Below are 27,873 nucleotides of genomic sequence, written 5' to 3' on the forward strand. Positions count from 1 at the left end.
TGCTAAACCGATTTTGCAAGGCTCCAAGAAAATTGAGGATAAGCGGGTATGTTTTTACTGTCTTGACCCAGGGCATGTTATTTCAAATTGCAAAGCTTGGAAACAGAAAAACTCTGCTAAAAATAAGGGCGTAGCATTCGTCAATGCTGTTCCTGAGAGTGCTGTTAATTTACAATTTGGCCTGAGTACTTTCAGCCCATTTGTAATGAGGGGCTCGGTAGCTCTCTCTGAAGATTCTGACTTTAGGCCACTCGTGATGCTTAGAGATACAGGAGCAGCGCAGTCCCTAATTTTAGATAACATGCTTCCATTCTCTGCTGACTCGTACACTGGTTCTAGTGTGCTAGTCCGTGGGATTGAATTGGGCTGCATTTCCATTCCATTGCATAGCATTTATTTGAAGTCTGATCTTGTTTCTGGTTGCGTGAGCCTTGGCATACGATCAAAACTGCCTGTCGAAGGGGTAAGCATGATTTTAGGAAATGATTTAGCAGGTGGCAAAGTTTTTCCTTCTCCAATTGTGTCTGAAGATCCTGTTTGGTCTGCTCAAAACGGCCTAGTGCAGTGTTCTGCTTCCTTTCCGGCATGCGCCGTAACTCGTGCTCAATCACAGAACTTTGAAAATGTGATTGATCTTTCTGATTCTTTTTTGTCTTCCCCACAGACTGTAGAGAGTGAGTTCTATATTAGTCCTGTTTCGATGGAAGCAAGTGGCAGGAGTGGCGAAGGTAAACTTCCTTTAAAAGTGAATAGAACCCAGTTAGCTACTGAGCAACGTTCTGATCCGTCACTTGCTACATGTATTGGTGGTACTGTGGACAAGGCCTTAATCCCTCAGATAGCAGTGGGTTATTTTTGGGATGATGATATTCTCATGCGTTGGTGGAGACCACGTGCTATAGATGCAGAATTTTTGATGGTGTTCCAAATTGTGTTACCTGAGGCATACCGTAATCAGATTTTGAAATTGGCCCATGAACATGTGTGTTCAGGACACTTGGGTGTCACCAAGACATATCATCGAATTGCCAGACATTTTTTTTGGCCGGGCATGAAAACCGCTGTGTCTAGATTTGTACGCTCATGTCATGTCTGTCAGTTAGGTGGAAAGCCCAATCAAACAATTCCACTTGCTCCACTACAGCCCATCCCAGTTCTTGGAGAACCGTTTGAGAGGCTTATTATTGACTGCGTAGGCCCATTGCCTAAAGCTAAAACTGGACACAATACCTTTTAACGATTATGTGTGCTAGTACTCGTTACCCTGAAGCTGTTCCTCTGCGGACTATCCAAGCTAAAACCGTAGCCCGTGAGCTCATTAAGTTCTGTTCAGTTTTTGGCTTGCCGAGAGTCATTCAAAGTGACCAGGGGTCCAATTTTACCTCTAAACTATTTAAGGAGGTAACAAAAGAGTTGGACGTAGAGCACCAGTTGTCCACCGCATATCATCCAGAGACCCAGGGAGCTCTGGAGCGGTTCCACAAGACCCTGAAGTCTCTTTTGCGTATATACTGCATGGAGACTGGTAAAGACTGGGTGGAGGGTTTGCCGTTTTTGATGTTTGCTGTGAGGGGAACCGTCCAAAAATCCCTGGGATTTAGTCCTGCTGAGCTGGTTTTTGGCCATGCAGTTCGTGGCCCATTAAAACTCCTAAGTGAGCAGTTTCTAGCTAAGGAATCCCCTCGTAAGTCTGTGCTAGACTATGTGAGTACTGTACGGGAGCATCTACACAAAGCGTGGGAGTTAGCTAGAGTTCATCTTGCTGAAGCCCAGTCCAAGATGAAATTTCGCTACGACAAGGATCGTCTTCAGCGTAATTTCCAGCCTGGTGATAAGGTTTTGGTACTGCTTCCTTTGCCTGGTTCACCTATGCAGGCTAGATTTTCTGGACCTTATCATATTGAGAAGTTGAATGACACAAATTATGCAGTTTCTACTCCCGATCACAAGCGTAAGATTCGTGTGTGCCACATTAATATGCTTAAGGCTTACATTAGTAGAGATGGTGTTAAGTCTCAGCCTGGTCCTGTTGACCCTCTTCCTGTTGTTGCTAACACTGCTGTTAACTTGTCTCCTGTGTATTCTCCTGATTTAGATGGTCTTTGGTGTAAAGATGCCATTGCTTCATGTGGTACACTGTCTAACTCTGCCATCTTGTCTAACTTGCAGTCACATCTATCTTATCTGCCTGCAGCTCAGTGTGATCGTGTGGTCCAGCTAATTGAAAAGTATCATATGCTGTTTAATGATGTACCCTCACAAACTACTATGGTCACTCATGACATTGATGTTGGTGAATGCAGGCCTATCAAACAGCATCCATACCGTGCAAATCCCAACAAACATCAGGTTATGAAAACCGAGGTAGAATGTTTGTTGACTCACGGCTTTGTAGTGCCAAGTCAAAGTCCGTGGAGTTCACCGTGCTTGCTTGTACCCAAACCTGATGGCTTGTGGCGATTTTGTACTGATTTTAGGAAGGTGAACTCTGTAACTAAGACTGATTCCTTTCCTCTTCCTCGGATTGAGGACTGTGTTGATCGGGTGGGATCAGCTAGCTTTGTTACCAAGCTGGATTTATTAAAAGGATACTGGCAAGTTCCTCTGACACCCCGTGCCTCAGAAGTCTTGGCGTTTGTGACCCCCGATTGTTTTCTGCAGTATACATCTATGGCTTTTGGCATGCGAAATGCACCAGCAACATTCCAGCGGTTGATGCTGAAGGTACTGTCAGGTGTGCCCAAATGTGAAGTCTATTTAGACGACATAGTTATCTACTCTGCAATGTGGGAGGAACATGTACAAACTCTTGAGTTGGTGTTTAAACGATTGTTGGAAGCCCATCTGACCTTAAACTTAGCTAAGTGTGAGTTTGCTAAGGCAAGAGTAACTTACCTTGGCAAATTAGTTGGCCAGGGCCAAGTGCGGCCTTTGCAGGCTAAGATAGAGGCTATTTTGGACTTCCCACGGCCAAGTAATAAGCGGGAGTTACGCCGTTTTCTGGGGATGACAGGGTACTACTGTGGTTTTTGTAAGAACTTTGCTACTGTTGTCACACCCCTAACTGATCTCCTTAAAGCGGAACGGAAATTTGTGTGGAATGCTGAGTGTGAAGCTGCATTTGATTCTGCTAAAGATCTGTTATGTCATGCTCCTGTGTTGTCTGCTCCGAATTTTGATTTGCCTTTTAAGCTACAGGTGGATGCTAGTGGGGTTGGAGCCGGGGCAGTGTTGCTGCAAGAAGACAAGGCGGGAATTGAACATCCAGTGTGCTACTTTTCGAAGAAATTCACCACATGCCAAATAAACTACAGCACCATCGAAAAGGAAGCTCTTGCCTTGATGTTGGCATTGCAAAATTGAGGTCTATTTATGTAACGGTAATATGGGCCCTATTATTGTATACACTCACCACAATCCTCTCGTGTCCTGTCTCGTATGGCAAACTCCAACCAGAGATTAATGAGATGGTCTCTTATTCTGCAAGAGTTTGTTCTTGATATAAGGTATAAAAAAGGAGTGGACAATGTAGTGGCAGATGCTTTATCAAGAGCTCATATGGATGACTAATGCCTGGTTCAGATTACACGATTTTAGCCCGATTTTGCCACGATCCGTTTGACGTAGGGTGTCGTGGGGATTCGCAAACGACAACAGGCGTCGGGACGCAAGATTCGATCGTGTCATCTCGTATAGTGTGTCATAGTGGGCGACAACCTACGTCGCGTCTGCGATGCTTCACGACATCACGACAGAAAGACTAGCATGTTTAATTTTTTAACGGTCCTCCACGACGACGGCGCGTGAGTGAGTGAGCGAGTGTGTGTGACTGTGTGTGTGCGCGAGAGTGTGTGTGTGTGTGTGTGTGTGTGAGAGAGAGAGAGAGTGCGTGTATGTGAGTGTGTATGTATGTGCGAGTGAGTGTGTGTGTGTGTGTGCGAGTGTGTATGTGCGAGTGAGTGAGCGTGTGTGTGTGAGTGAGTGAGTGAGTGAGTGAGTGTGTGTATGCGAGTGAATGAGTGAGACGGCTCGCGATGACTGGTCGGAAAACAACGTGTAGTCTGACATGTTTCTTGTCCACGACATGACAAGATTTTTAGGAGTCAAAATCTTGTAATCTGACACAGTGACTATCGTAACAGACAAAAAAATCGTGTAATCTGAACCAGGCATAAACTGCTCATAAAATGTGTGGTAAGTCTTGTTTCTCTCTTTTACAAACCAAGAGAAATCATAGTTTGTAATTACGGGTGGGGGTGTTACGTCCAGAGACGAAGTAATTATTGATTTATATTTACTTCTAATGTGTCTTGTTTCTTTTTTGCTCCTTCTACTCAATTTGCCTGGCAGGTAGTTGATTGCTCCCAGCTGTAACTGCTTACCAATTAAGAGTGAGCCAGCATAAAAGCAGAGCTCCAGCTACCAGACGGCGAGAAAACGTTTCCCCAAGAGCTTTCTCCAGAGCGTTGTCTTTCTCCTGCCCAGCCTGTTGTTGCAGTTACAATTGGTGGTTATTGAGCTGCTGATTATTCTATTTTGGTATTGTAGTATTCTTGTTGTTGGTTCATTGTGATATTTTTCTAAACACTTACTTTTTGTTATGTTAGTTAAAAAGTTATATTCTTTATCTTTTTAGTTTGTTGCTTGATTAATAGCTGCTACTATTAACGTCCTCTTTAGCAGCTACCTTAATGTTTGCTTATTTGTGTTTTGGGCTTATTAGTTTTACTTGGAAGCTGTAGGGAGGTGGATGCCATTTGTTTAAACCTGTTTTCTCCTGTTTTGGGGCTAGTAAGGGAGTTAGGGTACAACTGTTATTTTTCTTTTCTTTTCTTTGTTAGTTTAGTTAGAGGTAAATTATTCCAGTTATATTGCCTTTTGTTTATTATTTTGGCCTTATCGTCTCCTGAAACTATTGCTTCCTTTTGTTTTTTTCTTTGTATTTGTTCCACAAGCTGTGAAATGAAATCTTTTTCTGGATACTTGTGGCTTGTGGTGCTGTGGCAGGACTTAGATTAACGCTCTTTAAAAATTGGTTTTACTATTGTTGCGTCCACATTTACCCCTAGACTTATGCGGGACGTAACACTTGAAATGCAGTGTAAATCGCTTTGGATTAAAGCGTCTGCCAAATGCATAAAAATGTAAACATGCTATTGTTCAGTCTCTCTTGAAAAAGAGTAATCTTGATTCAGCATCATTTAACAACTATAGGCCTATTTCTAAACTACATTTTATCTCTAAAATCTTAGAAAAGGTTGTGGCAATGCAGTTAAATAATGTTTTGGAGGCTCATAATATCTGTGATAAATTTCAGTCTGGTTTTCTTAAAAACCATTCAGCTGAAACTGCCCTCCTTAGGGTCTCAAATGATATTTTGATGGCTGCTGATGCAGGCGAATGTCCTGTGATATAGTTTGATACTGTTGATCACTGCACTTTGATTGGTAGACTGGACTCTTTAGTGGGCATTTCTGGATCAGCTCTGGATTAGTTTACCTCCTATTTTTGTCGATAGGATCTTACATGTCAGACTCAGTTCCTTTGTCCTGTGGTGTGCCACACAGCTCTGTGCTCGGGCCTCTGTTGTTCAGTATGTATATGCTTCCTCTTGGCAAGATTATTAGTATTTTCAAAATAATATCTTATCAGTTATGCTGATGACATCCAATCATACATATCTTTTAGTCCTGAAAGACTAGACAAACTGCCCCTTCTGCAGAATTGTTTAGTCTTCATTAACAAATGGATGGCTGACAACTTTCTGCAACTTTATACGGATAAAACTGAGGTGATTCTTGCCCCAGACAACATTACCCCTAGGATTAGGAAGGCCATTGGGGGTTTATCATCCTCTGACTGAGGTGACATAAGAAATCTGTATGTCATTTTTGACAGATCTATGTGTTTTAACAGTCATGTAAAGTCTGTGGTTCGTTCCGTTTTTTTCCCATCTCAGGAACATCGCTAAGATTAGATCTATGGTTTCAAAAAAGAGATGGAGATCTTTGTTCATGCTTTTATTTATTCATGGTTGGATTATTGCAATGTTCTATACACTTGTTTGAACAAATCTTCTGGCACACAGCTGGTCCCCGACTACACAAGTATGCGTCTCTGGTTTCATGTTTTGCAAGGTCATGGAAGACAAAGAACAAGCCCCTCCTGGGGAATTCCCCCGAGAAAGGACCTTCATTCGCAGGAACGAGCACAATTTGGCACCCAAGCCCAGACCTCTGGAACCTCCACGTCTGGCCCCTGGACGGGACGTGGAAGACTTGAGTGGTCTGTCACCAACGGGGTCTCTCTGAGGTCTCGCTGGGCCTATAGAGAGCTCCCTTTAAGTTGCTAGAGTCAGCTAAGTACTCTCTCTTTGAAGATGACCCTCCTGACTGCGCTCACTTTCATCAAGCGGGTTGGGGACCTAGATGTGTTCTCTGTCAGTGAAACGTGCCTTGAGTTCACTCTAACGTAATCCTGAGACTCCGACCAGGCTACGTGTCCAAAGTTCCCACTACCCCTATTAGGGATCAAGAAAATCTAATTTTTGTCAAAGACTACATCCAGATCGGATTCAGAACGATGATCAAAACACAGATGGAGTATATTGAGTCCATCAACACCCCAAAAGCTATTTAATTATAGCTTTTTAATGTTTTTTTTAATGTTGATTTAATGTTGATGATCGTGTTATTTTACATATGCATCTGCTTGTATATGCTATCGCTCAGTTCTGCTTCTTCTTCGCCTGTGTTTTGATCAGGAGATTCTGCACTCTTTCAGAAGATGTGTAATAGCGCCCCCGACAGTATAACAGTGAAAACTTTTTTTTTTATATAAAATGAAGTACCAGAAGATATAGCACTATGGTAGCTTTGTGGTGACGTGATGAATCGGTCACTCTCTGCCCATCACCACCCCCCTCCTCCCGAACTGAGTTGTCCTGAATCTAATGGTCACATGATTTCTTTCTATACTTTTGTTTCTGTCATTTTGTATTTGCTGCAAAACCTACTTCAAACTGGCCCTAGACTATTCAGCTGATTTACATGAGATTTGGAGCATATGACTTAGAGCCCCACTGCTTCAAGACATATTTTCAATTATAATCATTCATTAACAAACTGTTTTTTTAATAAATATCCAAGAACACCCATTAGCTTTGATAAAATCACAATTACGTCCAGCCTTGAGGAGCCTTTTGGTTTATTTGATTTCCTCTTCTAAGAAATATCACTTGTTTTTGTCTACAGATTGTTACCTTAGCAACCAGAAACCCCTCAATCTCCATCATTATTCTCTCATTAAGCTCTATTGAGACTGTGGCTGCATGACTAATTAAGTTTTTGTCAGAACACTTGAGCAAGCTTGCTAGGATTTGTGCTTTCGTGAATTTTCTAATTGAGTGCATTTAGCTAGGATACTCATTTCACTGCATGGTATAGTTTGAATCAAACTCCCACCATTTAGCATTTTCATGCATTTATGAATGGTCTTATGAACAATATGCTGATTTTCTTAAAATGTAATATATCATGCATCCAATTGCAATAATAACTATATTAAAAAGTTTGTCAAGACGATGTTGGCTTGAGAAAGCCGGATCAGAAAGTTTAAAGAACTTTTAAAAGCTTGAAGTTTGAAGGTTTTTGGGTTAAAGTAGTTTGAAGTTTAAAGCAGTTTTAAAGGTTAAAGCTTGAAGGTTTTGAAGGCAATACAGTCTATCAGACAGACAGGGTGTTTGCTAGGGTGTTTCAACATGTTGTTTACATGTTTTAGATTGTTGCTAGCATGTTTTTAGAAGGAATTAGCACATTGTTAGCATGTTTTAGCATGGATAGATGGATGGATGGGGGAAGGTCTGATCCGAGTTTGGTGGTTAAAACTGTAGGAGGAGTTAGAAATCATGTGAACTGCACTCAGACCCCTGAAAAGTAAAACTAAAAAAGTAAAAATGGATTTATATAGCACCTTTCACAGACAAGGAAAGGGTCACAAAGTGCTTTACAGTAAAATAAATAAATAATCAAAACAAATAAAATAAAATAACAACTGTACTAATACCATCAAATACCATAGAAACTTAATAAACGCCAAACCATTTTGTTAATTAAAAGCTTGTCCAAAACTATGTGTTTTTTAAAAGATTCCACAGAAACCAGAGTTCTCAATGCTAAAGGGAGAGAGTTCCAGAGCCGTGGAGGCACAACACAGAAAGCACGGTCACCTCTTGTCTTAAGATGTGTTCTGGGAAGTTAAAAGGTCTTGGCCTGAAGGTCCACTTGTCCACTTGTTAACTACTGGGAGTAGTTAAAATGGCTTTGCCCTACAGGTCCACTTGTGCATCGCCGAATCGACTCCAGATCAGCTGGACCACCTGGGGTTGGAGTCTCCACTCCCAGCTGACGTGATAGCTCCTCCACTGCACAGTTGAGCTCGCCTGGGATATGAGTGGAGCCAGTGTTGGGAAAGTTCACTTTCTACATGAACTAGTTCAAAGTTCAGTTCACAGATTTTAAAATGAACTAGTTCAGTTCATAGTTCATACTTCAAAATTTTGAACTAAGTTCACAGTTCCAAAAATGAACTAGTTCATAGTTCTTTTTTTCCATGTTGCTGCGAGATATTATTTTTCAAAATGATTGCCACAGCCCATATAGAACCACAGACAATTATTTTATCAGTTTTAACACTGAAGATATGCGTCAGATTTTTCCCATCCTCACCGACCTTGTCATAAAACTCGTTTAAATGATCATACAACGCCTCCTTGCTGCTTTTTGTTTTGATTTGTAACGTGATGAGTCGTTCATGAACGATCCTCATTCATTGCGTCTGTCACGTGACAAATGAACAAAAGACTCGGAAGGTAAAGTAATTATTTATGTTCCCTGTAAACGATTTTTGACTGCATTATAATGATTTCTTAATTCAGAATATGATCAAGATTGCGTAGGTGGATGTGTTCTGGGAATTTGCCAGTTAATAGTATAACATTTAAAGCCCCTTAAATGAACGAAATGACTCGAAAAAAGATTTGCTCATTTTGATGAACGAGATCGAACAAGAGAGTCAGTGGACACTGGTGGCTGGTGTTGCCAGATTGGGTGTTTTTTTCCTCTACATATTAAGGCCGGTTTACGGTGTTTTAGCCGGGTTTTCGTCTGGAAGTCTCTATAGAAATCTGGCACTCTATTGAACGAAGTTAAACTGAGAGAGCGTGCCGTTCACAGACACCAGAATGAACGAGTTCACAGTAACGTTCACCAGGCAGTAATACAGTACGTTCAGTTCACGTTCACCCAAAATATGAACGAGTTCATGAACTATCGTTCAATGAACGCGTTCCGGCACAACACTGAGTGGAGCACAGCGTCTTCAATCAATGCTGACTCCAGAGAAGGAGATGACCAACGAGTTGCGACGTGAACGTACACCACCCTGGCAGTTTATGTACGATACTGTTGCTTGTGTGTTCCGTTCAGACCAACACATACTTGGCCTGGATCAACAGCCAAAACCTCCAGCTGTTCTCCTCCCAGCCCTCCACCTGGGGGAAGGAGCAGTGTGCTCACCGTCTCCTGACAAAGAACGGTCCCTGCCATCCCTGGTTCGCCCGTCTCAGGTAAACTTTGAAGCCTTTGGGTTCTTTGCAGTCACCTGATGAGTGGGCTGCATCTCCTTCAGTGATGAGCAGACAAGTGTGCCCTCTGTGGCCTGGAGGCAAGCCGAGGCAAGATGTGTTTGATCACCTCAGTCTCCTTCTTTACTGCTGAGAACTGCTGGGCAAAGTCCTTGATAGTGTTGCTGAAGAGGCCACCCTGTGAGATGGGGGCGTCGAGAAAGAAAACTTTGTCGACCTCCCTCATCTCAGCAAGGTTTCGCCAGAGATGGAGTTCCAGGGCCACTAACATGGACATCGTCTGTCCGAGAGACTATGCCGTGACCTTAGTTGCTCTGAGAGAAAAATAAGTCTGAACACAGTTTCTGCATCAATCCCGACTCAGCACTACCATTGTGCAGCTCTATTAGAGATTTTGCTTGATGGACCTGCATGGTGACCATGGCATTCAGAGCGGAGGCCTGTCCAGCAGCATTGGGGGTAACACACCGGAGGAGAAGCGCAGCGCTGCGCCAGGTCTTTAAAATTCGAACACTTTATTTTCTATGAGTGTACACACACCGGCAGTGCCATTCGGCGTCTGTCCGAGGTGCCCAGCTACGACTCAAGACCCTGTTCAAAATCCTGCCGCGCCACAGAGCGCCATTTACATAGTTTTATATTAAATTTACATTATATTTGTCTCAAATTGTCGTTAATGTATCTACTGACTTCACCCTGTGCTTCAAGATACATTTGGTTTTACATTAATTTACAGAATTCAGCTGCATGGATGAAAATTGCTGCTGTTATCGGAATTTCAGGTGAGATTCTCAATTAATTCAGTTAACGTAGGCTACGCCCTGAGGTAAAGTGTTCAGACTGCAGACTGTACAGAACAATCATAACATAGTACAGACATTATCTTACTTTCATAATGTCCTTAAAAATAACAATATTGCTGGCCATAAACTGAAAAATTGCGCATCTGGTGTGCGATACCTCGATTTGTCCTAGACGAGACACGACACGACGCGACGCTACGCTGTTCTTCTCGTCCGGTGTGCGACCACCTTAAGCCTTTGCGTCAGATTTGAATTAATCTTACAGGCCCTGGATGGGAGCTTAGGATGATTCCACCAGGTGGTGGCGCTCTGCGGGCAAAGGTGCACTACAACCGCATGCTCCATCTGGGAAATCTCTGTGTACCCCATGGTCGTTCTACCATCAAGGCTAGTGAGGGTGGAGGGGCTCGTGAAGCATGATCGGGCAGTAAAAGGTGCCTTCCACAACCATTTGAGCTCCTCATGCACTTCCGAAAGGCACCGGACTGAGTGCCGGTCTCACATTCAGACTGAGCCACCGTACCCGAGGGTAGGAGCACAGCCGAGTCTTCCACATCAAAAGGTGCTGCTATCAACAGCTCATCCTCATCTGAAGCTCAAAATGAGATGCCGTGTGCATCATGCAACAGAGCGTCATGTGACGCAACATGCAAGAGGAGTCCTTGAGAGATTCACCCAGCGAAAACACTCGCCGTTTGAGTAAAGCTCTTTTAGCTGAAGCGCCCAGGGTAAACTCTCTGCGCTTGCTCTTTTAGAGAGTGTTGTAATGCGCCATATTTTTCTCTCCACTAACCGAAACAGTTTCTTTCAGAGATGAATGAAATGAGCTTGTGTATAGAGGAAACTCACTGTGCTCCGAAAAACAAATCTGAAAGAGTGAATGCACGCCTCTCCCTATACACCTGTATGCTGGGGGAGTGGCATGCAGATTTCACTTGCCAAAACTCATTGGCCTTTTCTGAAGTTTCAAAACTGTTTGGGCTTTCCAAGTGCAACCCCTCCAAGTGTCTTCATTTCAACACAACATCGAAGTGACTGACAGATAGGCAACTGAAGTTACATTCAGTGACCAAAGACGTTAACCATAGTTGCTGTATAAACCATGTTTAATTCTTGTAACACCAAAATTTTCCCATCTAGTTGAATATTGGTGTCTTTTATTATCTTGCTGGTGGTATTTTCTAAATGCAAACTCATTTTTATGCCATGTAAAAAACACCCTTGTCCTGTGGAAAAATTATAGCAAAGTGTTGTCATGTTAGGAACATGCTAGCATTGTGCTAATCCATGTTAAAAACCTGTTAGCAACATACTAAATCATGCTAGCAACATGATAAAACATGCTAGCAATGTGCTAATTTATGGCTGAAACATGCTAGCAGTGTGCTAAATCTTTTTTATATTTTTTGAAAAGCAAGCGGCCGAGGGTGTTTAGTCACTTCTGTGTCTCATCTACAGGGGTGCAGAGCTGCTAAACACTCCGTGAACAGCAGCAGCTACAGCTGGACGATTCCCGGCCTGCGCTGGGTCACGGGGAAGGAGCGTCTGTTCCCCGTCACCACTGGCCGCAGCTCCAGCCCGGAGAAAGATGCAGAAGAGATGGAAGAGTCATCTGATGATGTAAGACCAATGTGTTTATGTCTGTCATCTTTGGCTTGAGCAAATGAAAATTCAGTCATTAGTTTCTTTTAAATGCTTTGGTCCAATTTTCACAAGCAAGTGGTACATCTTCAAAAATCTTAGTAGGCTACTAATCTCACAACAGGTCATCAACAATTACTGCAACACCCTTCATCTGAATGGACATCTACGATATAGATTCATATAATACAGTGCAGAACATGTGGAACTCTGTTTTAGCACAAAACCATGTTATATCTTCACACATTTTACTACAAGTCATTATTATGGTAGTTAGGTAATGTGTGTTTTTTAATGCAACAACTGTAGCTTGTATTACTGTAACATTTTATTCCAGCAACAAGGATGTTTTGAAACGTCTATCTTTCATTATTTGCTACTGAATTAACTTTTTGTTAAAGTGCCCCAATTATGCTATTTTAAAGGTTCCTAATTTTGTTTTGGAGTCTCCTACAACAGGTTTACATGCATCAAAGGTAAAAAACACACATTTTCTCATAATATACATTGCACATCACCTCATTTCTCAAAGATTCAAAAATGACTCATCCAAAGATTCAGTCTCTCTAAATCCCTCCTTTCCGCCAGACTACTCTGCTCTGATTGGTCAGATGGCCCAGTCTGTTGTGATGGGTCTACACTGATTGGTCAGATGACCCTGTCTGTTGTGATTGGTCTACCGTGTACAGCGCATGTCGGAAACATAACTGAATTTCAGCTCCGGAGGCTTTCTAATGCTATGCAATTGTACACACTGTAAAGACAGTAACGATGGCATTGATTTTATCATATCAATCCGAGCACGAATCCAATGAAGAAACATTGGAAGAACTAGTTATTTAACCTGAACCTCCATCGCAAGGACGACTTCAGTAGGACATTACTCAGTAGGGGCTCCACCACTGGTAAATACACTCATTAGAGGCTTTCGCACCGGGTAGTTCTAGGAACTAGGCTCCAGGGTGTTTCCCCGAGAGCTAATGGTTCCCTTATGAACGTTTCCCTGGTTGCGTTCGCACCGCCAGTAGGAACTCTGATGTGACGTGAGCCGCGCTTGTTGTTATGACTTTTATTTTGACGTTGCTGAGAACGACTGAACATACAGCGCTCTCACTCTCCATGTTCATTAGTGTATGATCTGTCTAACACTCCTGTCTGATATGTTATTAGATACTGTTATACATAGAAAGTAGACCGTAATGAAAAGGTATTAGCGTTTGCCATGTGGTTGATGTCCAGTGTTGCTGTGCAGAAATACATAATCATGTTTCTCTTGGTCTCCTCAAAGTTGTGTTGGGTTTTCTCCTCAGCGTAAAGGTCAAGAGGTCCATCTATCACTGTTTTCCATGTTCATAGAGTTAGTTTCTGGAGTAAATATATAGGCTATAATCTGTGTGTTTACACAGCTTTTTAAAAATGGCGGATGCTGGTGTTTCACGTGCGTTCGGCCAATCAGCGAACACTAATGTCACTGTAGATCCTGTAGTGATGATTTAGACCGACTCTGAAGTATGAGCTAAATTAGTTCCTCTAAAAGGTTCAAAATCGTTCCTAGTTCCTGTGGTGCGAACACGCCAAAAGTTCTAGGAACAATTCATTCAATTTCATTCCTCCGGTGTGAAAGCCCCTAGTGATAAGTTTTTACTCAGTTTGTCCGGAGTGAATTGTTTTGAAACAATTATGATGTGAAAAGTAACATGTATAACTGTAATTAAAGCAGGAGGTCAGGTTTGAAAGAATGACTAGTGGTGTTACAAGTGTGAACAGTTTAGATATTTGTCTTAAGAATTTGGAAAATGTACATCTTTTGAAAATAGTACCAAAGCAAATAAAAAAAAAACACCATTATGCTGTTATTTTTTTTTTTCTACAAATTACAATAGAAAGCAGAGCCGGACAGTAACTGAGTACATTTACTTGAGTACAGTACTTAAGTACAATTTTGAGGGATCTGTACTTTACTCGAGTATCATTTTTGGGGAGTACTCATGACTTTACTCAAGTACATTTGAAAGGCAAATACTGTACTCTTTACTCCACTACATTTCTATCCATAACTGTGAGTACCCGTTACTTCTTCTAAAAAAAAAAAAAAAAAAGGAAAAAAGAAACATCTCGGAAACCCTCTCAAATGTGATTGGATTGTGCAGGCGCAACTGATTGGGACAGCCTATCAGCAATCACCTTCAGCTTTCCGCCAAAGTCAACTCCATGGTCAGATTTAGATAAGAGACGAAACCATGGACGAAATAATGGATGAAGAAGCAGCAGGTCCATCCCGGGAGCGATATTTTTTTTCCCAGGATGGTAGGGGAAGACTCATGAATATTCATTAGGGAAGTCATCCCTAATTGGTCTAATGACCTACCCCTAACCCCACCCCTAAACCTACCCATCACTGGGGGTCTTATGACCTCCATAACCCCGCCCCTAAACCTACCCGTCACTGGGGTTAAGACCAATCAGGGATGACTTCCCTAATGAATATTCATGAGTCTTCCCCTACCATCCTGGGAAAAAAAATATCACATCCCGGGAATGTGCCAAGCCGTGGCCCCACCTCGCCAGACTATTTCAATTTTCTGAACAAGTTAATGATAGTTTTTGCTTCAAGTGTTTGCTGTGTTTACCAATGTAAGCACTGTGGCAGTAGTAATGCAATATTTAGAAAATGTACTCTTGTACTCTTGATACTCAAGTACTTTTAAAAACAAGTACTTTAGTACTTTTACTTAAGTAGACATCTGACTGTAGTACTTTTACTTGTACTTGAGTAAAATTTAGCAAGGGGTATCTGTACTTTTACTCAAGTAATGAAGCTGTGTACTCTGTCCGCCTCTGATAGAAAGTGATCTAGAGGCTGGTTTATGCTGGTTAGAGCTGGTATAATGCTGGTGGACCAGTATAGTCATGCTATTCTCATGCAACACTGAGCTGGTTTAGCTGCTCCACCAACACTCCCGATTCCCATGCTGGGAACCAGCAAACCAGCATCCCATGCCAAACATACCTTATGATGGTGACCAGCAGTGCTGGATTTTTCAGAGTAGATATAGATTTTCAGTCGTAACATATATTATGAATACCATATTCATTTACTATGGTATTTACACTTGAAAACACTCCAATCAAACAATCTTCTCCACCAGTACAGTTTGGGTCGTTTCTCAGAGTTGGAGGGAGCGGGACGCAGACCAAAGCCTCAGTGGGGAGAGAACGGCCATGACCGGAAGCTGCAGAGATGCAAAACTAAACGCCTGGTGACCCATCTCCACCGAGACACGGCCCATGACCCAGAATGCCACACCAGCTCAGAGAAGTTCGGCCATCTCGCTGTGTCCGATCGGCCCTGTCTCCACCAATCACTCATTTCACAAGTGCCATTAAGAGTAAGAAGACAGACAATGAATCAGCAGCAGAACAATTGGCGATAACAATTACATTACACTGTTGATATGTGTATCACTTTTTGCAATTGCCAGTGGTGTATGGAAAATGGCGTTTAATTGTTAACTCTTTGATAACAATTGGAAAAACCCAACCCCAAATTGGAATAACTGTTACTTATAATAAAACTTTATTGTAATAATTACTGCAATGCCTTTGAATTATGAACCGAAGCAATAACATACATTATTAACGCCTATACTGCCACTATTACAGGATTTTGTATATTATAGGAATATAACTTATAATACAGGAAGAATATTATAAATCCTGCATCATTTCAGTCTTCCATGTATTCCGTAGCTTATAGAAACAAATTAATGTAAACCATCACCATTGGACACCAAGGCTAAACTGCACCTTAACTCGAAGCTCGAGCCGAATCTCAGGATCAAGCCCCCAGCTAATTCATTAGAATGGAATAAAATAATATGAATTTAAGTTATCAAAAGTAAAATTCAGGGAAAAAAGAGGTGGACGTTAAATGTAAATTTAATTGTAAAATAAATATAAACAACAAAACGAAAGGAGCGGCAGTGGCCGACTGCGGCATATAAGCATTATAAAATCAGTCATGTAAAATATCCCGGGCTCTCAGCTCCGTCTGCTTCATACCACAGTAACGTTAATAAACTTTTAATACATAAGCTCATCCATGAACATGATTCCCGTCGGATGAGTTCACCTCCATCTCCTATTGGTTTGCTATCCTGATCCCATCATTATAAACCATGCAGAACAGATGTAACTAGTCGGAATGTCAAATTAGATCATTCTTTTAAATAAATTTGACAGCATACGTATTTAATCTATCTGCAGTTAATAGAAATTTATTGCCCCAATACACACCACAAAGTTTTAAGATTGACAGGTGCATGTAAATGTGGGAATGATTTCTGTGTGTGCAGAACTGTTTGGTTTGAATCTGTTCTGCATGATTTATAAAGGTGGGATCAATAAAGCCAAATGGAATTTGAATGCAACTTCAAGACAAAAAAAAAAAAAATTATAATTGAGTTCCATGATTATTATAGGTGCAAAATTAACAGTGCTTCCTTTTGATGAAATCCACTGTTTTGAGGCAAAAACGTCATTTAGCCTACGTCATTCGTGCAAAACAAAAGAGGCTTTGCATGCGAAGGCTGGGGGAATCAGTCCAAAATTTTAGAAAATATTAATTTGTTAACACAACACAACTGAACAGTTTTAGCATTTAATGAGATATGCATTATATGTCCATTTAAATGTAAGCTTTTGTGAAAATGATGTGCACTAGGAAATTGTGTCGCAGATGTGGCTTGTTAATGTTCCAAGATAATATGGTATTAAATAGAATAGAAAGAATAGAATTAAGGTTGGAGGGATGACGGCTCAATGTCTGCTGCTTATATACACTCGTGATGACCACTGACAGGACTGAATGATTACGCTCCTCCCAAACTTACATTTACATTAACATATTTGTTTTGAGTGAATCTTTAATTATTTAAACATATCATACTCAGCATAGAGTACTTTACTGCAATGCTTATCAGTGTCATCTGGCATATATTCAGTGATACTATAATAAAATATTTTTGTTGTTGTTGAATATAGTGCCGACTGGCTTTGCAATAATCAAAATGCACTATTACAGTTCATTTAGTGTCCTTTAGTTCTAGTTCTAGTTCTTATAGTATTTATAAAGAACATTTAAAAACAGTCTGAGGACTGACCAAAGTGTGTACAAGTCATATAAACACAACAGGAAACGAAATAACACACAATAAAAAAGACCATCAACATAATTTAAAAGCTAAAGAAAACAAATACTGTAGGTTTTCAAGAGAGATTTAAAAAATGATAGGGAGGGAGCAGCCCTAAGTTGTTCTGGCAGGCTGATCCACAAGCTACTGTAGGTCCCACCCTCCTCCTTTGTCTCTGATCACTTGTAAAAGCAAGCAGAAAGACCAGCTTCAAGTTGCTCTTGCTAATTAATGACCATCTAAACTAACCTCAGTGATTTAAGCTAAATTACTTTGTAATTTATATGCCTGATTTACAGTGGATATCAAGTCAATATGCCCCTGTTAAAACAGCTGTTTTTTGTGATGTAAAAATTGAAACAAAGATCACTTATATCAAAGCTTTCGCACCTTTAATTGCAAAATAGAAATTACAACCTATGCAAGACTCTAATTGTGCTGTAATAAAATCACAGGGTGCTTGGAATAAGTATTAGTTCAGGGGTGTGCACTGTAAGGGATCATCTGAGTTTCCTGTATGTTTGGGAGGGTTTTGCCCGTGTTTCTGTTACTTCTCATTGTTTGATTATCGTTTTCACCTGTTGTTCATTTTGTTGTTTGGTTTGTCTGTGTATTTAAGCTCTGGGTTTCTGTCTGTTCATTGCCAGATCTCGTCGTGTGTGCAGCGGATGTTTTGTTTCATAGTGTTCTCAGTGTTTTGCATTTTGTTAATTTAAGATACACGCTGCTGCGAATAAATACTTTCATTTTTATTACAACTGGAACGTGACAGAAGAACTGACCTTAAAATATGGATCTAGCAGCAGTTTGTATCCTCCTCCGCTCGCAGGGTGAGCAGTCCCTCTATGTTTTCCCCTTCACCATCTGCGAGAGTGAGGAGGATAACAGCACCCCACCCCAGTGATCTTCAAGCCCCGAGTCCACCGAAGACATGGAACCAGAGCCCGACCAAGAACAGCTTTAGTGACAAGGACTGAGCCATATATTGTCCCGGAGCATGAAGCAACATCTGACCAGGTGCGTGAGCCGGCAACATCAACCATTCAAGAGGGATTACTAGTGGAGTATGAGGGGATGGACTGGAGTCCTACTCCCTCTACTGCGGCAGAGGATGTTGTGCTGATTATTTTTGAGGAATGAGAGGAATTCCCCATGCCTGTCTCACCGTGCACTGAACCTGTTTCATTAACCAGCACCGAATTGTTAGAGTTTGTGTATCTTCTCGTTCCTCCCACTCCCACCTTCTTTACCAGTTCCGAGTAAATCTAGTGAATTGTTTCAGAAGATCCTACCTGTCCGGTATAGGCCAGGAAGGCCATTTTGTTAACCCTTACCTGCACTGCACTGCCCAGTCCTTCAGTCCTCTCCTCACTGTCTCACATCAGCCCTTCGTCTTCTCCCACTCAGCCTGTCCATCACATCGTGGATCCGCCTTGGACTGTTAGCTCGCCATCTCAGCCATGTCGACTCCTGAGCTCCACCTTGAACTTCCAGGCCCATAATTCCACCTCAGCCTGTTGAGGAGACTCTCCACCTTGGCTCTTCCCTCCCTCGGCTCCACCCAGGACTGCCATCCCTGTGGCCTCACCAGGCTTCCTCGTCCTTCTGGCTCCGCCTTGGACATTCATCGTTCTGACTGCGCAACGGACTTCCAGGTCTTCAGCTGCGCTTCGTTCCTCCACCCCTTTGGCTCCGGTGGGCTCCTTCCCTCCAGTTCCACCTCGGTTGGTCCCTGGTCGATCCTCCTTTGCCTCAGTCCTCCAACACTCTGGCTCCACCTCGGTTGCTCGTCACTGCAGCTCTGCCCTGCCCTGCCCTTGTAATGCAGGGGTAATGTCATCTGTGTTTCATGTCTGTTTGTCCTAGAGAGGCACATGCAGGAGTTCTTTGACTTATACCATCTTGTGTTTTAAATTTTGTTAAATAAAGGTACACACTGCTAGATCCGTTCTCATCTTTATTGCAACTGGAACTTGACATACACACTTATGTAGTTATTTTTAATATTTGGTTTTCAGTGGCATTGCAAAGGTTATAATAATATTATAGGTTATAATATTAAATGTGCAAACATTCTGAAATTATTTAACTTTTTTAGATCACATAAACCAGCTGTTTTAACGCACATGTACACCTTTATATCCACTGTATGTTAGATTCTCATTGTATTAGTATATGAGGTAGGCGATTCTGCTCTAATTCAATCTATAATTTAGTTTTAGGAGTTTGACTATTTGTATGATGGTGTTTTCTATTCCTTCAGCTACAGATTAAAGTGAACGGACAGAGAGGAGGAATGGGAATCTGTATTGCGGGAGGGAAAGGCTCCCTGCCGTACAAAGAGAACGATGAGGTAGGCCTTATCTTCCTGTAGCCACAACGCCTGAATCTCTTTACACACTATTACTATCATACTCCTTTGGGTCTATTTACAATAAAATATACACATGGACTGGAATACTAACGCGCATCCAGCCAGTAATTCGACTGATGATATGACAGTGCCTGATTTGCTTCCCCCACAACTAGTTAATTCCTTCTGAGCGCTGATTGATTTGTTTTCTTTGCGTCAGGGTATTTTCATCTCCAGGGTGTCTAAAGGCGGACCAGCGGAGAAGGCCGGGCTTCATGTTGGGGACAGAGTGTTGGAGGTAAAATAAGTGTATCATAATGTATGTATAGTTTAACGATACATTGATTTAATGACTAATTGGGGAGCATGGTTACAACTGGGGATACATACTGCTGATTGTGTGATTTTATCAGTGGCTTACTTAAACTTGTCTCTGCATATTAAGCTAGAACAAGAGAAAGCATTTTAATGTAAAAAAAAATTACTGGAGCATTGGTTACATTTAGTTCAGTGGTTATCAGCTGTTTTTATTTCAGGACCCAGGTTTCACAAGTAACCAAACTCAGTAAAAAATGGTTTATCAGACAAAAGTGAACAAGTCAAATAGAACCGATAAAATATTATATCCATATTATCATGACATGTGCAGGCCCAAAAGTAGTTTAAAATTTACATGTATTTTTTTTAATAAGGCATGGCAGTTTAAACGTTCAACTTACCTGAAAAACTTATTGCAGTCTTTATTTAATTTGAATCTTTCATGCATATTTTTAGTTGCATTTTCATGGACAATGGACATTGAGTCCGAAATCACGTATTGGAGGTACTACATTTGAATTTGAATTTACACCCCGATTGTTAAAAAGTATGCTCTATATAGTATGAATATGGGTAGTATGAATGAAATTTGGACGTTCTACATCCGCCATGTTGTCATTATCATGTGACCATACCAGCGTCAGCTGAAAATGCAAACTTTTGATAACAGGTTTTGAAAACGTTATCATCTCTGTGTAAACTACAAAAACGTAAAAAATTTGTAAACAATGCGTAGTGTTTCTTTACAAAGTGACATCTCCAACTACAGGCCTGGCATGAAAAATACAGCATTTTCTTGTTATTTGTTTCTTAGTTCTGATTTTATTACTGTTTACTTGTCTTCAATGAGTTTGGCTAGTATGAGTTTTTGTAGTTCTGTGTAAACAGGGATCGTTTTGACAACGTTGTCATCTGTACGTGAAAAACGCAAATGAAAAACGTTTCCCTTTTTTAAGTACATTGTTTTCATGTAAATGTACTCTTAGTTTGGCTTTGTCTGGTGTTGGTTGTGTTTAGTACACACAGCTGTGCTTATTTTCCCTTTGTGGATTATACTTTTCTGTTTTGTATTTTGTTAAAGTAATTGCTTCAAATTAGGTCCGCTTTGACTCGCGTCATCTTCCTGCCTGACAAGACGTAACACAGTATCTTTGTTCTGTTAAATTTATTTGTCCCATTTCTTGTTATTAGTTTCTTTGTTCTTATTTTATTACTGTTTACTTGTCTTCAATAAATTTGGCTAGTATTAGTTTTTGCCATGGTATCAAATTCTAGTCTCTTGCATACGGCAAGAAATAATTCATCTAATCAGACTTTGTGGTCAGTACAAACCATGTTTATCATTGCAAGTAGAACATACATTTTTAGATTCCACCAAATGACACATGTAGCCAAAATACAATAGAGCTTGATTGGACGAACAGCCTTTGAACAATGAAAGATAAGTATATGCACTGTGCCTGTATATGTGTTTCTCTTGCTGACCCGGTTATAGTTGTTTCTCCGATGGCCATTGGAGGGCATCATTACACAGATGCTGTGACCCCATGAGCCTTAAAGCAACAGGCAACCAAGAGCACTGTGGGGGAAAAGTATTTAGACATGCAAGTCACACTTAAAATTGTATTGATGTCATTGCATTAGATAAAATATAAAGCATAATGTATTTTAAAGAAATATAGCACAAACACATTTTATGCAAAACATTCCACCAAAAGAAGTTTGTTACATGCTAAAACAATATACAGTGTTCAAAAATGAAGACAAAATGGATTTGAATACTTTTTAAGGTCGTCAGATGGAAGGGAAACTGACTTCACATTGCCACTAAAATCAATTTGATACCCTGTTGTTGGTTAGTAGTTATTTAAAACAACGTCTCAGGTTAGTTCAAATAAAAGCTCTAGCATCATTCCTCAAGCAGGAGTTGTGCATGTTCAGGTAATTCTCTTATCCTAGGTTTAATATGCAGTGACAACTAGAAGTCATAAGCCATTCATAGGTTTTTTCCCTTAAAATTGTTGATGTTGTTGCTCTGTGGTATTTTCAACACACAATCGCAGTATAGGGACTAAAAACATGAGCAGCTTTTCCACAGTCGATCCGAACGGTAAGGAACGGTTCCAGTTAAATTTCCACTTGAGCTTGGTTCTCGGCCCAGAGTCCTCGGCGCGGTTGACTGTACCGTATGTATGTAGTGACATCGCCACTCAGGATTGGTCACTTGTCTGTTTTCTGTATAGCAGGCCAAGTGCGCTATTTGAATGAGGTAAACAGAAGTTAAAATAAATATCTGATCATCAGCCATATAAAGCAGTCGCTATTTACATCTCATACAGTCAGTAAACTCCAGCGTTTCCAAAGGCAATGACCCCATTTGTATTACATCATCAGCAGGGTTTGAAATTACCTTTTTCACTCACCGGCCAATTTGGCTACTACAATAAGTTACCGGCCATTCAGAACTTCTACTAGCCAAAAAAAAAGAAAACAGAAAAGAAATGAACCAGATTAACTATGTCACGGCATATTTATATATATATTATAAAATTTGGATTTCATACATTCATTTCTTATTCAAACTAAATCCTGTCATCCAGCATCTCCTCTCTTCATCTTTTATCCTCATCACCAAAAATGTATTTTAGATGAACTGATCAATACAGTACAAAGAACATCAAAAAAAATTAGGATGTTGGAAAATGACGATACTTTTTTATTAACCAAATGCTTTTTAATCTTCGCTATTGCTTCAATGCAAATGAACAAGCGCACCGTTATTTGCTGCATAGTGATGTGTGTGTTCAAGTAATCCAGATATGAGCAGATTCTGCGCAATACGCTGTATTTAATATATCATGATGACTCATGAGTATTTGTGCTAAATCTGCGCAGATTTGGCTACACAAACTTCCCCAGCAAAGCGAGTAAACATAAGTAACCCGCCAAACTGGCTCGTGATTTGACAGCGTTACACACCACAGTTGATCTTTACCTGCATTTGGCGGGTGTTAATTTAAACCCTGAGTATCAGCCCCACAGTGGAAAATGAAATCATATCCGGATCGGCACGGAATGGAACGGTTGAGCAATCAGAATGGCTGAAGACATATATACTATAATAGAAGGAGAATTCTGGGGTTTAGATGTTCCTTGCAAAGTCCCACAGCTGACCAGCAGAACCATAACTGGGTCAGCCCATTTGTTTTTTATTCTACAAATGGCACCTGGGCAAACCGTTGGAAAACCTGTCTGAAAACAGTCATTTTCTCCACAATACACTTTGGTGTGGAAATTACACACTTCCTCTTGAAGATCCTTGGTCATTTCCTCCATTCCATTCCTTTGCTTTTGTGGCATTTGTCACCTGTTCGGCCAATTTGGGTTAAAAATATAATTTTAAGATTTAACCCAATGGCTGAGTTTGTCCCAAAGTTGGGTTGAAACAACCCAGAATTTTAAGTGCATCTATTCACTGCAGCTCATTTCTGATTTGTGCCTCCAGGTCAATGGCCTGGACATGCTGGAGGTCAGCCATCATGAGGCGGTCAGCGTCCTGAGGAATGCTGGGAGTTGCATAAAGATGAAAGTGTCACGGGAGAGATGCGTGTCCATGGAGCCGCGAGCGAACGACAGGTCCGACAGCATGGAGACCGACCCGCAGATCAGCCAAGAGTGTGATGCTCCCGTGAGCAATAACAGATCAGGCGGCCCACAATCCTCCACTGATCCCATGCCGGACTGCATCCCAATGACCAACCGGACAGAGGCTTCGGCCTGCAACGGAAACGGACCGGTAGGCTGGAGCGATGAGAATATAAAGAGAGAAAGCCTTGGCAATTCTATTATATTCCACAGAGGAATAAAAGCAATGAAATGATCTGAAATGGAATTAGACTCAGGGTACGTTTACACGACAACGATATGCTTAAAACGGAGAAGTCTTTCTTTTGAGTTTTCCACGTACAGACGACACCATTGTCAAAACGTCCCCGATTCACACAGATCCGCAAACTGTATTCTGCAGCCAGGCCAGTAGATGGCGATGAAACACTGTAGACTGAGCACGTAATACCATGTGCATGACGTCATCGTCTTCAGAGATTCACGTTTTTGTTGTTTACATGGAGAACGTTTTCAAAAACGTGCACTTTGAAACCCGTTTGCAAAAGTTTGCCTTTTCACGCACCCTAAACACTTTGTCGTGTAAAAGAACGGCAAAAACGCATAAAAAGTTTTATGTTTTTAGTTGAAAACGGTGTCGTGTAAACAGACCCTCAATTAGACCTATTGAAGTACTAGATTTGATTAATACTCATGGTTTTGGAACTGTAATGCTTATTTTCCCGTTTCTGATGTTATTTTGTCAGAATGAACCAGTACAGGACTTACGGCCAATGAAAGACATGGAGACCTTCAAAAACAATGCCCTGCAGGTTGTGAAAAACACCATGACGGTACGTGTGGAGGATAGCAAGCGTTTCTGTGCCCGTTTTGCACATGTGTGTTTTACCAAATACATTTCAGGAATGCATTTGATCAACATTATGTCCTTCATTCTGATGCACAATGAAAACATTATTGTCCTGTTGTCCTTTCATTCAGTCTCTGTGAAGAAATAAACCTCTAAAAAAGAACATTACAATAGAGGAAAAGAACTGAGAAACAGAAACTGTGGTAAACTATTCCAAACAAACTTTGTCCTACCGGACAATAAGCCTTTGACATCTTAATAAAAACAAATAGGAGATTCTCATGTATTCATTTCCTCTCTGTTTACTCAAATGTAGAGATCACAGATCTCATCTTGTTTTCCAGGACATTTACAATTGTGCTTCTCTGATCAGTTTATGTTGTTTTGAAGTCGGATTGAAACTGAAGCTCTGGGGTCTCATTTATAAAACTGTGCGTAGGATCCTTACTAGAAGTGTGTGTGCGCCCGAAAGCTAAAAATGGCTGATGCAAAATCATATTCAGACTTATAAAACCGTGTGCAAGCAAGAACCTGAGCTGAATTCCCTTCATAAATCCCAGTCAGCGGAAGATTGTGCGCACATGTGTCTCCTCCTGAAATAACCATATATGAACTTACAACGCCTCGTTTTACTATGCATATCCTCATCTGCATATCATTTGCATATGCATATTCATCCACGTGATAACATGTTTATCGGTACAAGACATTTGGAAAATATGAGATACAAATGTGTGTCACATTACATTGCTAAAAATCATTTAGTAGCCTATCCTTGCCTTGTTTTTTAATAATAAATCAAAATAGTATAAAATACATTTCAGAGAAAGTTTTTCTCAATCTCATCCACTGGCCAAATAGTATTTTTAATTTCTTTATATTTTTTAATGGAAACTGATAGGCCTTATTGTGCGTTATTGATCATTGTTTGCCCGAAAATATTTCCTCAGACCATATCATGCACTGAGCAATCCTCGCTGTAGTTAAAACATTAAAACACAGCATGCCACAGGAAAAAGTGTTCAAAATCGCATCCACTACAAATATTTCTATTTATTATAACATAACATTTTTGTAACTTCTTGGTAATGATTTCACGTAATTTAAGTGCTTAACTCCATTAATGAGAATGGCATATTAAATCTAAATGTGTATATCAGAGGGAAAACATAGTTTAAATCATTCTTTTATGTATGTAAACTGTTATTGTGACCATACTCTGTATTTATGATTAGGACTCATAATGAGGATTTAAAGTGGTTTTCCTTCATCAGCCGTCAGTCCCTCAGATCACCATCGGTGTCGCCAAACTGCTCCGTCTCCAGAATGTTCGTACGAATGGGTCAGAGTTTGCGTGCAGATGCGCAAATTTTCCCATCAAGTTTGTTTTTATAAATCACAACTTATGTGTGTGAAGTGGCGTCCGCCTCTTTCAGGGCCTGTTTTGTGCGACGCAACGCTCATAAATGAGGCCCCTGATCTTTTCTTCTCTATTGTGACATAAATCTGCATGAAATGGCTTCTCAAACAAGAAACATGTAGGGAGGGACCTGATTTTGTCCATCGGGAATTGATTGGATCATTGAACTGCTGTCATTCCACATGAATGGAAAAAAAATTGTGACATGCACTTCTATAGGTATTAGAAGTTCACTGTCAACTTCTTCGATTAGTCAACATTAGACATTCAACTAACTAGTAACTTTGCAACTACATGACAAATAACTCTCACTGGAGTATTAGTAGACTGTTAGGGTCAGTAGAATAAGTTGACATGTAGTTGCAAAGTTACTGATAGTAAGCCTTTCTCTGCAAGCTTGTAAAAAAATAATCCGATCAGATTTCGCTCCCCTTCTGATGTAGGAAGGGGATCTTTTTATAATATTACCGGCCCTTAATCTGCACGTTTCCACCAAAGACGCCGCCATTTGGTTTCGGAAGCGACAACAGAGACCATTTCTAACGCAATGGCAAAAGTTCGAGGAAAGCATGAAACTGTTCTGTCGTTGAACACAGACGAGCACTGAACACTATATACGAGTCCCAGCCTCAGATGAGACAAGAGAGCAGTGGATTAGTTTTATTGTCAATGGAAATCCCCCAGAAACAGAAGAATCAGTGTAACTCCACAACAACTACAGAAATGTCTCCACTAACATTCAGAAGATCTTCCTGAGACTCTCCGTAAGGCTGCACTCGCTACTGGTGATTCTGGGATTCTGGATGAGTGAGATTGGCCTGTTTTGTTATAGTTTCTGAAGCTTGTGTAAAGACTCTGCCCTCTTCTGAACGGAGGCGGAGCTAAAGCTCATTTGCATTTAAAGGGACAGAGCGTTTTTTGCGCACACCCAAAAAGGGGCAAATTTGACAAGCTATAATGAATGATCTGGGGGGAATTTTGAGCTGAAATTTCACAGACACATTCTGAAGACACCATAGATTTATATTACATCTTGTGGAAAAGGGCATAATATGTCACCTTTATCTCATCCATACTGTACCAGCAAACCTGTCCTGACCTGTATCCAGCTCAACAGCAGCACAAGTGTTTTGCAACAAAATAAGTGCATTGTACCTAACATTTTTTTTTAAATCTTAGTATAGTAAAGACAACAAATAGAAAGCTCATTGCTTTTGGAAGAAAGCTCAAACTAAACATGGCTAGTTTTAAATGCCAGTTCCGGACAGCCGTGTGAAATCTCATTTCCTCTCGGCTCACTTCGACAGATTCCTCGGATCATTCTCACTCACCCCTCGACCTCAGATGAAGACGTGGAGCCGCTCACGCAGGGGCCAGATGATGGAGACTTTGATTGTGACTTCAGTGACATCTACTCCGACTGCCTGAACAATGCTTTCTATCCTCTGTGAAAGTCAGGTACTTCATCACTCTTCATATACACTACCAGTCAAAGGTTTTGGATCGGTAAGTTTTTAAAAGGAAAATGTCTCTTCTGCTCACCAAAGCTGCATTCATTTGATACAACCCCCCCCCCCAAAAAAAGGAATATTGTGAAATATTATGACAATTTAAAATAACTGTTTTCTTTTTTAATATATTTTAAAATGTAATTTATTCCTGTGATCAAAGCTGAATTTTCAGCATCATTACTCCAGTCTTCAGTGTCACATGATCCTTCAGAAATCAGTATAATATGATGATTTGATGCTCAAAAAATTATCAATATTGAAAACAATTTTTTTTCAGGATTCTTTGATGAATAGAAAGTTCAAAAGAATAGAATTTATTTGAAATAGAATCTTTTGTAACATTATAAATGTCTTTACTGTAACTTTTGATCAATTTAATTCATCCTTGATGAATAAAAGTATTGATTTCTTTTATGTATTTCCCCAAAAAATAAAATAAAAATTCTCACTGAACCCAAACTTTTGAACGGTAGTGTTTAATGTTACAAAAGCTTTCCATTTCAGATAAATGCTGTTCT

General features: G+C 40.6%; 1 protein-coding gene across 1 annotated transcript in view; it reads left to right on the forward strand.

The window, feature by feature from the left end:
• The window catches only part of lrrc1 (leucine rich repeat containing 1), a 115,294-nt gene that overhangs the window by 82,458 nt on the left and 4,963 nt on the right, over nt 1–27,873 (forward strand). The window contains exons 15-21 of the mRNA XM_079855501.1: nt 11,905–12,066; nt 15,237–15,476; nt 19,543–19,632; nt 19,853–19,930; nt 23,456–23,746; nt 24,321–24,407; nt 27,152–27,302. Of these exons, the coding sequence (XP_079711627.1) occupies nt 11,905–12,066; nt 15,237–15,476; nt 19,543–19,632; nt 19,853–19,930; nt 23,456–23,746; nt 24,321–24,407; nt 27,152–27,295 (1,092 nt within the window). The 3' untranslated portion in view covers nt 27,296–27,302. The remainder of the gene's footprint in view (nt 1–11,904; nt 12,067–15,236; nt 15,477–19,542; nt 19,633–19,852; nt 19,931–23,455; nt 23,747–24,320; nt 24,408–27,151; nt 27,303–27,873) is intronic.

The sequence above is a fragment of the Squalius cephalus genome (assembly GCF_949319135.1).
Source record: "Squalius cephalus genome assembly, chromosome: 21".
NCBI classification, from domain to species: domain Eukaryota; kingdom Metazoa; phylum Chordata; class Actinopteri; order Cypriniformes; family Leuciscidae; genus Squalius; species Squalius cephalus.